Source organism: Octopus bimaculoides, chromosome 22, assembly GCF_001194135.2.
Source record: "Octopus bimaculoides isolate UCB-OBI-ISO-001 chromosome 22, ASM119413v2, whole genome shotgun sequence".
Taxonomy (NCBI): Eukaryota; Metazoa; Mollusca; class Cephalopoda; order Octopoda; family Octopodidae; genus Octopus; species Octopus bimaculoides.
This window is the reverse complement of record NC_069002.1, coordinates 15261565-15275045: the sequence shown is the minus strand read 5'-3', so window position 1 is coordinate 15275045 and position 13481 is coordinate 15261565. Positions and strand designations below refer to the sequence as shown.

At 36.7% G+C, this 13481-nt stretch overlaps 1 protein-coding gene across 1 annotated transcript in view; it reads left to right on the top strand.

Annotated features, from left to right (window-relative positions):
- Nucleotides 1-13481, top strand: part of LOC106880038 (uncharacterized) — a 456507-nt gene that overhangs the window by 116340 nt on the left and 326686 nt on the right. The window contains exons 38-44 of the mRNA XM_014929839.2: nt 1001-1267; nt 2675-2938; nt 5061-5290; nt 7993-8085; nt 9695-10060; nt 11440-11513; nt 12500-12563. Coding sequence (XP_014785325.2) covers nt 1001-1267; nt 2675-2938; nt 5061-5290; nt 7993-8085; nt 9695-10060; nt 11440-11513; nt 12500-12563 — 1358 coding nt within the window. The remainder of the gene's footprint in view (nt 1-1000; nt 1268-2674; nt 2939-5060; nt 5291-7992; nt 8086-9694; nt 10061-11439; nt 11514-12499; nt 12564-13481) is intronic.

Genomic DNA, 13481 nt, shown 5'->3' with positions numbered 1-13481 from the left:
ACATATATATATATATATGTATATATATATATGTATATATATATATACACCCACACACACACTCATACATACATCTATCTATCTATATATATATATATATATATATATATATACACACACATACACATACATACATCAATCTATATTACAGCCTACTAACTATTCTACTCTACCTGTGTAAACTGTAGGTATGGGGGTATGATATCTACTATGTATATTTCCTATTTAGTATTGGGGAAGTTTCATTTCTGAGGACGTACTCCCGTATGTGTCTGAGTGTTGGGTCCTTTGGGTGCATGGATAAGATGTGGATGTGAAGTTGACCCAGGTTGCCTCCATGTTGGTCCTTGGTGTAAATTACAACATCCATTGGAAGATCTTAGCCAAGTGTAAGCCTTACACCAATGGCAATGGAAAGTGCAGTCTCTGTGATATGGAAAGATGGCTCATCTGGAAAAGCAGCTTAGACCCTGCTACATGTCTAAATTCAAGAACTAAACTTTTTGGGTCATGTCCACATATGGCTAAATATTTGTTACGTTTTTGGTCCCCTCCAAGATCACAGATAGAACCTGCTTTTTATATTGTGTCCACGTACAAGCATTTTATCTCTCTATATATTTTTATTCATATTTTTTTTACATATGTTATCTGTATATTACCTTTCACCCTGCATGTTTGTGCATGTGCATATATAGATGTGTATATCAACATAATAGTGCACACATGGGTATATATACATGTGTGTGTGTGGTTATGTGTATGTGTATATACATATATATATGTATGTATATATGTGTGTGTTTATATATATATATATATATATATATATATATATATATATATATATATATATATATATATATATATATATATATATATATATATACATACATACATACATACACACACATGTTCACATATTGTTCAAAAAGAACTATAGTTATTTTCATGTAATATCTTCTTTTTTTTTTTTTTTCGTGTTTTTGTTTCAAACCAGATTTATGTCAGGGTTTGGAATTGATTTGGAGGAGACAGAAAGGTGCTTTCCTAAATGTGAATTCGAAAGAAATTTTGGACTCTGTGCAAGATATCAATGCTTGCAAAAAGGCTTGCATCTCAAAACTGAAATACACTTGCAAGTCAATCAACTACAATGAAAAACTTAAAAAATGTTATCTGAATGCTGAAGATTTTGTTGACTCTCCAAGCAAGCTTGATACATCTGCTACAGATTCTGAATATCATGAATGGCAATGCAAAAATGGTAAGTTCTTCTCCAGGATAGATATTTGAGTGACTTTTATTACAAGATGGTCTTCAAAGATTGTTTCAATATTATTGGAACACAAAGACATGAAAATATAGTTTAACATTTAGTTCCATGGATTATATTTTTGATTCAAATGAAAAGAACATGGTTTACACTCCAGTTATTTGTAGCACTTGGTACCTGACATTTACAATGTGTTCTTTCTATTGTTACTAAATGAATTTAATCTTACAATACCAAATTTCTGTTAAGAATGGCCTGGCTGGAATTAATTAATTCCTTCACTTTCATCTGTCACTCTTTTACAATTCATCACATTATGTGTTGAACAGTTTGATCTCTGAGTGTCATCAGGTACTTTAATGCCAGATATGTACATAGTGCTAGACTGGATTTGAACTTGAAATATTATGTTTAAAGTAAGGAGAGTAACATTCTTATCCACTATGCTATTGATGCATATTACATCTCTCATGATAAAATTAGTTGTGAAAAATAATATGAGTATATAATCAGAATATGCTTAAATATCTCACAAATTAAATGCTGAATATAAATTCCAGATTATCTGGGATATAAATTTATCATATAAAATATAAATTTATCATATTTCAAAGGCTTAGAACTTCACATTTACTCCTGCCCACAAGAAACTTGTTCCTGCCCCCACTTTGTACTTTAATCTCTCAACACCTAAAAGGAAAACTACCTCCTTTATCACCATGGTCCCATGCAGCTGAGGAGGATCTTAGTCTTGTGAGGTATATAGTGACCTCACTAGTGCTAGTACTACTAATAAAGCATCCAGTACACTCTGCAAAGTGGTTGACATTAGGAAGAGCATTCAGCCATAGAAACCATGGTTAAGTGGAGCATGACATTGTCCTCCAACTTATGAAATCCTGTCAAATCATTCAACCCCTGTCAGCATGCAAGACATGTTAAAGAAGGATTATGAAGATGACAATATATCTAATATATTACATCATAATTTAATTTGTATATCACACACATATATAAAACAACAGCAACAAGTGTTTTAAAGCCCTTTCCCTCTGCTAAACCAGGGATTAACCTTATGAGTCTCATGTCAGGCCCCATTTTGCACTCTTCTCTACTTTCTTCTTCACCCACAAACCTTTCATACCCACCTCCATCGTCTTTAGCATTGTCTTTAACACACTTATCCATTCTTTTCTTGTTACTGTGATATTCATATGATGCATATATTAAAAGATATATTGATATAATACTTAATAAAATATTTTTAAAAAGGAAATAAATTTGTACATATAGTATTTATAGATTAAAATAATTCCAAGAAGAGTTTATTGAACTTTACATAGGAAAATTCTATTCTCCCTGAAATTATATATCTTGTTGGTTTTCATTTCATTTTAGATCATTGCAGCAAAAGAGGCTGGATGGTGGAGCAAAAAATTGGTTATTCCATTGCTGGATATAACAATAAGGTTATTTCTAATGTTTCATCCTATTCTGAATGTCTGAGATTATGTATACAAGAAACAAGCTTCTGGTGTCGATCTGTTGATGCTAGCATTCCGTTCAAAATGTGCTATTTATCTTCTGCCTACCGAGCATTATATCCATCAATGTTCATTAAATGGCCCTACTATGGTTATCTGGAATGGAAGTGTAATGGAGGTAAGTATTAATGTAGTTTCTAGTTCTTTCTTCCACCCATTGTTTGAAAACAGGTTCTGTTAGCAGTTAGATTTTAGATTTAAGCATGTTACCAATATTGTACTGACTTCATGGCTACACCACTGTGTGGTTCCTGGTACCAGGCATTGCTTCAGAAGCACGTGATCTCAGGTTTGATCACTGTGCATGTCACCTTTAGCAAGGGGTTTCTACTACAATGTCAAGCTGCCCAATATCTTATCAGTAAAAGTCAGCCAACTACAACTATTATATATGCACACACGCGCGTGTGTGTGTGTGTGTGTGCGTGTATGCATGCATGCATGCATGTATGTTATCATTTAACGTCCATGTTCCATGTTGGTATGGGTTGAATGGATTGACAAGATCCAGTGAGTCCAAGAATTGCCTTATATTCCAACATCTGCTTTGAGATGGTTTCTATGGCTGGATGTGTCCCTAATGCTAACCACTTTCCAGTGTGACATCGGTGCTTTTTCTGTTTGTGCCTCCTGCACTACTGAGGACACCATGTAGCTCTCAAGAGTACAAACCCCAAAGCAAAGTGGGGTCAGCTCTATGCTGGGGATTGATGAGGTACAACATGAAATAGGGGTGCAGAGTAGGTTCTTGTAGAAGAGCTGCTTGGCTGTTCACATTTAGTAGAGGAAGGAGAGAATAATCAGTCGGAGTTGTGAAGAGATAGACAGGAGGTGTGGTATCCAGGCACAAGATAAGTAGAACTGGGTAGATGGAGCTATTGCATGATTGTATGGGAAACAGAAGATGAGAGGACAGGGAGAGAGCCTGCTGCTGTAAAAGGAGTTGGGTAGAGTTGAAGGGTGATGAGTGATGATTGATGAATTGGGGAAGGTAGAAATGCAGAAGGAAGTAGGTGGAGAGGAGAATGGCCAGATAGCAATGATACAGTTGAGAGAGAAAGGAGGACAGGAGAAAGATATGACAAGAGGCGGAGAGCTGGCAGAAACGTTGGCACGCCGGGTGAAATGCTTAGTGGTATTTCGTCTGCCGTTACGTTCTGAGTTCATATTCCGCCGAGGTCGACTTTGCCATTCATCCTTTCGGGGTCAATAAATTAAGTACCAGTTACGCACTGGGGGTCGATATAATCGACTTAATACCTTTGTCTGTCCTTGTTTGTCCCCTCTATGTTTAGCCCCTTGTGGGGCAATAAAGAATTAAGATGGAATTAAGCTGTGGGAGCAGGGAGGAGTGGTGGGCATAATGTGTGATAAAATGTAGTTTGGTTCATTTGAAAGAGGTGATAGAGAATCAGCTTAACATATGAGTGGAGAACACATAATACACAAAACTTCAAGGACTTGTTCTCTGTAGGGATCATTCATTCATTCGCTCATTCATTCACTATTTAACATCATCATCATCATCATCATCATCATCGTTTAACGTCCGCTTTCCATGCTAGCATGGGTTGGACGATTTGACTGAGGACTGGTGAAACCAGATGACTACACCAGGCTCCAGTCTGATTTGGCAGAGTTTCTACAGCTGGATGCCCTTCCTAATGCCAATCACTCAGAGAGTGTAGTGGGTGCTTTTACGTGTCACCCGCACGAAGGCCAGTCAGGCGGTACTGGCAACGGCCATGCTCAAAATGGTGTATTTTATGTGCCACCCGCACAAGAGTCAGTCCAGGGGTACTGGCAACGATCTCGCTCGAAAATCCTATGAAGGCCAGTCAGGCGGTACTGGCAATGGCCACGCTCAAAATGGTGTATTTTATGTGCCACCCACACAAGAGCCAGTCCAGGGGCATTGGCAACGATCTCGCTCGAAAATCCTACGAAGGTCAGTCAGGCGGTACTGGCAATATTGGCAAACGTTCTTTCATTATAACATTTTTATTATAAAAACATTCAAATAATATACATGCAAAATACACAAGAAAATACAATCATTAATATGGAAATAAATTATTCATATATACTTTGTTTCATTGTAGTTATATCTAAGGTTTTAGGGGAGAAATAATAGAAATTGAATACAAAAATATGTGCATGTATATATAAACAGAAATATGATTAAATTAACTATGTTTTATTTTTGTTTCCTCTTTGTGTCTTTGTTGTTTCTCATGAAGAGTCACTAAGTCTTATATTTACACCACCAACTGTGAATGTTTCAAGGAAAGACGATAAGATTCAATGCCATTTACCAAATCTTTCCAAAAATGTAACCAATGCAACTTACTATGTTAGATGGATGTTAAATGAAGATATTGTTGACCAAACGACTTTGATTGCAAATGAAAGTCAAAATGTCATTACTCTTAATGATAAATTTACATCAAGCTTGTTACCTGGAACTCAGGTAAATTGACACTTTAACTATATTATTGTTGTTCTTATTGTTTAAGAAAATGTCAAACTTATTGGCTCCAAGGCATTCCACTCATGACAATACATTTTGCCTGTTTTTGTTTTTACTATACTTTATGAATGAAATTTCATGGGTGAAAACTATAGAATCCCATTGTATGCGTGTGGGTGGTGGGGACTGAAGAATGAGTGAAATGAGTTGACAATAGTCTTCTTACCTGCATTTTCAGGGTTGTGACTAACCATATTGAACTCTGATTCATCATCATCGTCATCATCATCATCGTCATCATCATCATTTAATGTCCATCTTCCATGCTGGCATAGGTTGGACAGTTTGACAGGTGCTAGCCAGAGAGAAGACTATCCCAGGCAACTGTGTCTGTTTTGGCTTGGTTTTTATGATTAGATGCCGTTCCTAACACCAATCAACCCACCCATTGAGTAGACTGAGTACTTTTACATGGCACCAGCACATGTGAGGTTAGTTTTGACATAGCTTTTACAGCTGGATGCCCTTTCAAATGCCAACCACTTCACAATATGGAATGGATGCTTTTTATGTGGCACCAGCACCGGAAGGGTCACCAAGTACCTTGCAAAACAAGAAATTTTGAGAAGAGAGGTGAGCTTGTGTCAGATGATGAAGGTTAGAGTGTGACAGATGACAGAGAAGCAGAAACAGATGTCTTGCTATAAAGGAGGTACATAGTTACCCAGCCAGAGAAAGAGAGGGAGGTGAGAAGAAGAGATATTATTGTATATTTTTAGTAAGACATTGTTGGGTAGGTGCAAGAAGCTGAATCTTGACAGTTTGAACATGAAACAGGTAGCATATTTGAGCTGAACGAGACTGGTTTGAATAATAAAGAGTTAAAGTGGTCATAGCTGAGCCATATATTCTATTTGTTTTATGTACCATCCAGAAGATCTGGTCTTTCACACCTACTCTGCAACATCATTGTGAAAATAAAATCACAACATAAAATCTTGATGTTACAAGATAATGCATAATTAATTCAAAACAATGTCAAAAAATAAACATTACATTTGGCAGTGTAATCTGAATGCTAAAGAGTAAGTATACAAAAGAGTGCTGAAAAGTTCCTTGCTTTGGGTAAAAGAAAATACAGGAGGATCAGTTAACCCATGAACTGCTGGGATTTTGCTGTATGTAACACGAACTGCTGAGCCTATTTTGGGTAAAGGTCAACATCGATCTATCACTCGAAAAAATTACTCAGTGTTCCTTAACACCTTCTGTGATTGACTACACTGTTTCTGGGGTGAAAGGGTATTGTGTGCATACATTATATGTCATCAAAATTAGGTCAGATCATGCCCTACTTCCGTGGCCATGCATGTGGCCTGTGGCACTGTCGTGTTGGCCACTGAGGTGGCCTATCGCAGTTTATGGGTTAATTATCTCCTCCCACATTCACTCATTGCAGTGACCCTTCAGTTTTTCTAAACCCTGTTGAAGAACTCAGAAAATTGGGGTTCCAACCAAGCTTTTCATGATATCCCTAAAGCCAGGAACATTCCAGCACTCCCTCCCACATCTGTAAGTTATCTCACTCCAAAATCATGTCCCTGAAACTGTTATGCCCATAGTGTAGTCAGTCAGATTAGAGCCAATAAACTTCATGCAAAAAATGGGAAAATATCTAATTGATTAATAAAACTTATGCAGTAAAGAGAAGTAAGCATTAGTTAAATGTCTGATATTAATTAAGTTCAATGATAAGAAGTAAGAAGAAATAATTTCAGACCTGTTTTAGTTTTATTAGACTTTCTCAGCAAAGCTTAGTCTTATTCTTATATTTGTCTTATAGAATGTCACCTTAGAGTTGTCAGAGTATCTCATAGAAAGCTTTGTGATGCTTGTTCTGGCTCTGGATTTAAATCCTGACTCCTGTCATAAAAGGAAAAAATGGAGTCCTTTAGGATTCAACACAAACTGGGATAAATTTGAGAAGTCCTTAAGCAAGTGCCCATGTATTTCTGTTAACCACTGACCATGCCAGCACACCATCAAATACAAGAGAATGCAAGTGGACTGCCAAACTCCCTCTGTGTATTATCCAAACTCCCTCTATGTATTATCCAAACTCCCTCTGCGTATTATTGAATATACATACACAATCTATGCGCTTCGCTAGTTCACCAGTCAGCTGTGATTTGATGTGATGGAGGTGACTCTATAGTCATAGAGACAATTCACCCCTATTCCCATTCAGGAGTGATGAACATCAATGTTTCACCATTTTTGTGGCTTATCAACATCACAAACTGAAGGTAAATTGAATAGCTTATCCATGACTATATATAGAATGGTGAGGCATACATAGGAATAAATTCAAATATGAATTCGAAGCAGCATGAATGCTGTAAACATTACGAGACACAATTACAAAATGTATGTGCTTTGGATACATGTACATCATTATCATCTTCATCATTGTTGTCATCATCATCAACATCATCATCTTTAACGTCCACCTTCCATGTTGTCATGTCTTGGACGGTGCGACAACTGGTCAGGTAGAAGACTACCCCAGACGTCTGTGTCTGTTTTGGCACAGTTTTTGCAGCTGGATGCCCTTCATAACACCAACCACCCAATAAATATATTTTCCTCTGCTCTATTTCATTTTGTCAATTTATCTCTTTTTTATTTGTGTTCTATTTCAGGTTAGATGTAGTGTTATCATCTGTGACAAAAAAGATTGCCTGAACGGCAGCGTTTTTGAAAAAACCAGTGAACCATTAACTATGTCAATAGAGGTCAGTTTTTAAACATTAAAAAATTCTTAGATTCCATGTTTCACTTCAAATAATAATATTGTTTAGTTTTTATTTCATTTATTCATTCTGAATATATATTTGTTGCATACGTCAAACAAAACATCTAAGTAGTTTTTGCATTGAAACAGTTTTAATCCTTGTTAATGAAATTAATACAGCATCAAATATGCTTTCCTCTGTGTGTGTGTGTGTGTGTGTGTGTGTGTGTGTGTGTGTGTGTGTGTGTGTGTGTGTTATGGTCCAGAGTCAAAACTTCCAATGAATTTTGGACATATTCTGATGTCCATCAGCTCTCCTTGACCAAGGCTAAATTGACCCAAAGGTAACTGACCATTATCTGCTGGAATATACTGTGTTTGTTTCACTAAACTTGTGGAATAATGAAGAATTTAGTAAAATAGTCCTGCCATTATGTTTGGAATATAAATAATTTGGAAATTTATTGGAAGGGTTTAATTTAAATCCATCTAAGCCAGGAAGTTTGTATTGTAGAGCCAAAGTGGGAATCAAAAGGATTAAACCCTTGTAAGCAATTGATGAATATACTTTTGGCTGTTTTTCTTTCCTCAGATGTCTTGAATAGTATTGTTTTTCTGTACACCATGAAGGAGATATATTTGTGGTATGTGTGTGTGCATGTGTGTGTGTGTGTGCATGTGTGTGTGTGTGTGCATGTGTGTGTGTGTGAGAGAGAGAGAGCAACAGAGAGTTTAAATTCCAGTCTGGTAGACTTTGCTTTCATCCCTTCAAGGTTGATAAAATAAACACCAGTTGAGCAATAGATGAATGTAATTAACTTACCCCCACCCTGAAATTGCTGGCCTTGTACCAAAATTTGAAACCCTTATCAGTATTATTATTAAGGTGGCAAAGTCACAGAATCATTACCACACCAAATGAGATGCTTAGGAACATTTTGTCCATCTTTATGTTCTGAGTTCAAATTCTGCTGAATTCGACTTTGCCTTTCATTCTTCCGGGGTTGATAAAATAAGTACCAGTTGAATATTGGGATTGATGTAATTGATTTACATCCACCCTCGAAAATGCTGGCCTTGTACCAAAATTTGAAACCATTATTATTGAGTGAGAGAGCAGTGTATGCCATCAAAGTGACACTGGGGTAAAATATACGAAGCCCAATATACCCATCATGATTACCCGTCTGATAAGGGTACACTAGGCACATGCTTCACAACCATATGTGCATGACATGGTGATCTCATATCAGTAGAAACAACACATGACCTCGCAGGTGGGTCCCAGTTAGAATTTTCTTCAGGTCGAGTAGCCCATCCCACTCAAAAGGTCCCTGAATAAGGTTTGTTTAAAGATGTTGAGCAAAACACCCATGTTTCCAAATGTGAATTATCCAAACCCCAAAGAATTCCTCTCAACACATGGCTATGATGCTCCCCCACTACTTCTGCTCGTGATCAGAGATACACATATCGTCAGCCCCCAAGGGACATGCTCAACTGGTTACGGTCAAACAACTGACAAGCAAATCTATGTTATAGAGCAGAATATTTGCTGTAGCCCATCTTTTTATTATTATCATTATTATTATTAAAATTTTTTTCTCCAGGTAATTTCACCAAAGTATATTGAGTTGATGGAAGGTGCTAATTCTACAGATATCTTACTTACAACATCAGTTCCAGCATCTTTGTACTGTGGGCAGTTTTGTAACATTCGTATATCAGTTGCTCTTGAGGAAACAGAAAATGGACATAGATGTGGGCAGAAAGTTGCTCAAGCTACAACTTTATTGAAAGGCATGAAATGCATGTACAAGATACCCAAAGACAAATGGTGGTTACCCCTGGCAATACCAATCAAGGCCAAAAATGATATGATTTTAGACCCAGACCAAACTAGACAACTCAAACTAACTGTACAAGCCTATCAGAACAATTCATTTGTAAAAAACCTGAAACAAGAAACTTTGAAGGTAAATCCCATTGTATTTCTTATTCTTTCAGTGGTTTTAGTCAGTCTTTCGATGTGTGGCCATGCTAGGGCATCATCTTCTAAGCTTTTAGTTGATGATAGCAGCCCCTGGATTTATTGTCATTGACTGTGAAATGATGAAAAGGAAAGCAGTTCTGAGTGAGATTTTAACTCAGGACATCAGAAGGATTGACAGCAATATTTTGGTGGGGCAGCGTGGGTTCCTTTAGAATGGGACATAGATAAGAAACAACTGAATAAAACTTGCAAATGTTTTAATTAAAATTACTTTAATGTCTTGTACCCAGATATTCATTGATGAAAATCTACTGTCACATATAGAAAAAATTTATAATTAAAGGTACAATAAATAAGTATAATATAATACAAAGTAAATATCATAAGATCAAGATAATAAAATGACTACATGTGTTTCATAATAGCTATATATATATATATCTATTATGTGTGTGTGTCATCATCATTTCATGTCCATTTTCTATGCTGACATGGACGGTTTAGCTAAAGCAGGCATGCTGGAGAGCTGCACCATGTTCCAGTCATGTGCTTTGGCTTGGTTTCTATGGCTGGATGCCCTTCCTAATGCCAACCACTTTACAAAGTGTAATGATTGTGTTTTATGTAGTACTGTGTGTTTTACATGGTACCAGTGCATTTTATGTGGCACTGGTACAAGTGCTTTTTATGTGGCACCAGCACTGACAGGGTCACTGAGTTATGGGCAAGACAAAAAGATTCCCTTCTGCTGGGAAGATTGCATTAACTAAGGTGGTCTAGTACATCAGTTCTGCTATGGTCTGTGTGTCTAAGCTGTTGGCATTTAGAGGAGCCTCTAGTCTTAGAATGGAGACATTGGTACATAATGCAGTCTTCCAACTAATCAGACTTTATCAAACCATCCATTCTATGATTGAATGGAAGCCAGACTTTAAATGACGATATATTAACTTTGTTGCTCGTGATGTGATACATTATGAGCGAGGGTGGTGGTTCTTTTAGAAAATCAAAATACAGCATGGGATGAAAACAGTTGAGAAACCCTGTGTTGGACACTCCTTTGTAGCTCGCATCTTCAGAAATATAACAATCCAGTGATTAGTCCAGTGAATATTAGAAGCCATTAAACACTACTATTACCAAATTGTTATTTAGAAGAATTAAATAAGTTAAGCACTAAATACATGCCTTGAGTAACACTTGATTCTGATATTAAATGTTATAAATGCCAATTTGAAACTGGAAAGAACAGGTCCACTTATATAGTTCAGAGTTCATGTTTATTGCATGTTAAAATGATCGCATTACCAACTATTTCACAACAGAATACACTTAATTTTCTTATATATTTAAAATTTTCAGTTGAAGATTATTAACAAAGACAGACAAGCTGTTTGTGTAGCTTTCTCACCAATTATAACAAACTTCTATAGCAGGTACAGTACCTCACTTCATTTTGCATATTTTGTTTTTAATCTTGGAAGCCCTGAGACATATTTTGCATTTTTTGGTGTGCAGAAAGAGAAGTAGTTTGTGCATGGAGAAATAAAAGAGAAGTGTGTAATGGTCGTAATAGAAATGGATAAATGGTGGTATGAGCATTAAGGTAGTAAAAGTGACGTGAATCAAAGTAGAAAGAAGAAAAGCATTGTGTGATGAAATACAGTGGAGGCGCAATGGCCCAGTGGTAAGGGCAGTGGACTCGCAGTCATAGGATCGCGGTTTCGATTCCCAGACCGGGCGTTGTGAGTGTTTATTGAGCGAAAACAAGGCTCCGACAGGGGATGGTGGCGAACCCTGCTGTACTCTTTCACCACAACTTTCTCTCACTCTTACTTCCTGTTTCTGTTGTGCCTGTAATTCAAAAGGTCAGCTTTGTCACACTGTGTCATGCTGAATATCCCTGAGAACTACGTTAAGGGTACACGTGTCTGTGGAGTGCTCAGCCACTTGCACGTTAATTTCACGAGCAGGCTGTTCCGTTGATCAGATCAACTGGAACCCTCGACGTCATAAGCGATGGAGTGCTAACAACAACAATAACAATTTACAGCTAGATTCAACTAGATCGATTTAGAACAAGTCTGATGGTCCGCTAACACTTTAAATTTTCAATAGAGAATCTATTTGGTTGCAACAAATTTTCTCTCAAATTTTCATCATACAGTTGAAATACTAACGTGATGAAACAGATGTCAGATACATTCAAATGATGATGTTGAGGATGCTATTGCAATATTTAAATAATTAATATAGTTTAAGGCTTCAAATAAGTGTCTATATTTAAATAGATGTTTCAATTAACAAAGCATTTTATGTTGCTAAAACACCCTTAATTAAATACTACACCCTTAATTAATCAATTAAATGCTACATTTATTCAAGACATTTATACCTCATTTATTTTTATTTATTTCAACAGATTTTATGAACATCTATATGCAGGAGAATTCCTACTCTACCATAACAGAGAGTTTCAACATAAGGTTTGTGTATTTTGGGTGTAAAAGCTTTATCTTCAGTTTTTTTTTTTTTGTTACACTTTGGTTATAGAACTTGATAGAATCTGGTTTTGCGAATTATAAAATGATACTTTGCATAGCTCTGTGTGTTTCACAACCATGTAGCTTCTGTTTCAATCCCACTGTGATGAACCTTAGGGGATCGCAGCCTCCTATGTAGAGTTTCATAGCTGAAAACTGAATAGAAACTCATCACTCGTGTGTGTATGTGTGTGTGCATGCGTTAGAGCATGCATGCATGCACATGTGTGTGTCTGCATATATGTATACTTTGGCACATATACATATGTGTGTGTGTGTGTAATAATCCACCGTCTTTCTAATAACAACCTTAGGCACTGTTTTGAATTCCATATATCTAAAATGCTTACAAAATCGATAGAAAAAACAAAACAGCACCCATAACAAGGGCCCTAAGCCAGTGCCGGGCAAGGCAGCACCAGTACTGGTGCCACATAATAGTGCCAGTGCCACATTAAAAGTACTCTGCACACACTTAAAGTGGTTGGTGTTAAGAAGAGCATTCAATCATAGAAACCATGCCAAATCAGACAGGAAACTGACGTAGCTCTTCTACATGCCAGCTTTTGTTTAGATTATTCAACGCATGCCTAAATGGAAAGCAGACATTAAAGGAAGGATGGTGATGATGATGATGACGATATATATATATATATATATAGTCGCCATGATAGATCACTGACCAAAACATTCAACTCTTTTTTCTCCTTGTTTTTCTCCTTGTTTTCTCCGTATTCTTTCTGTTGAAGAGCGTAGCTCGAAATATTAAAGACTTTCTCTATTCCCGAGCGTTAAACTAATACATCCTTTTGTTGTTTACACCACCTGTCCTCGTCTGTTGTTGTTTTTTTAGTAAATTCT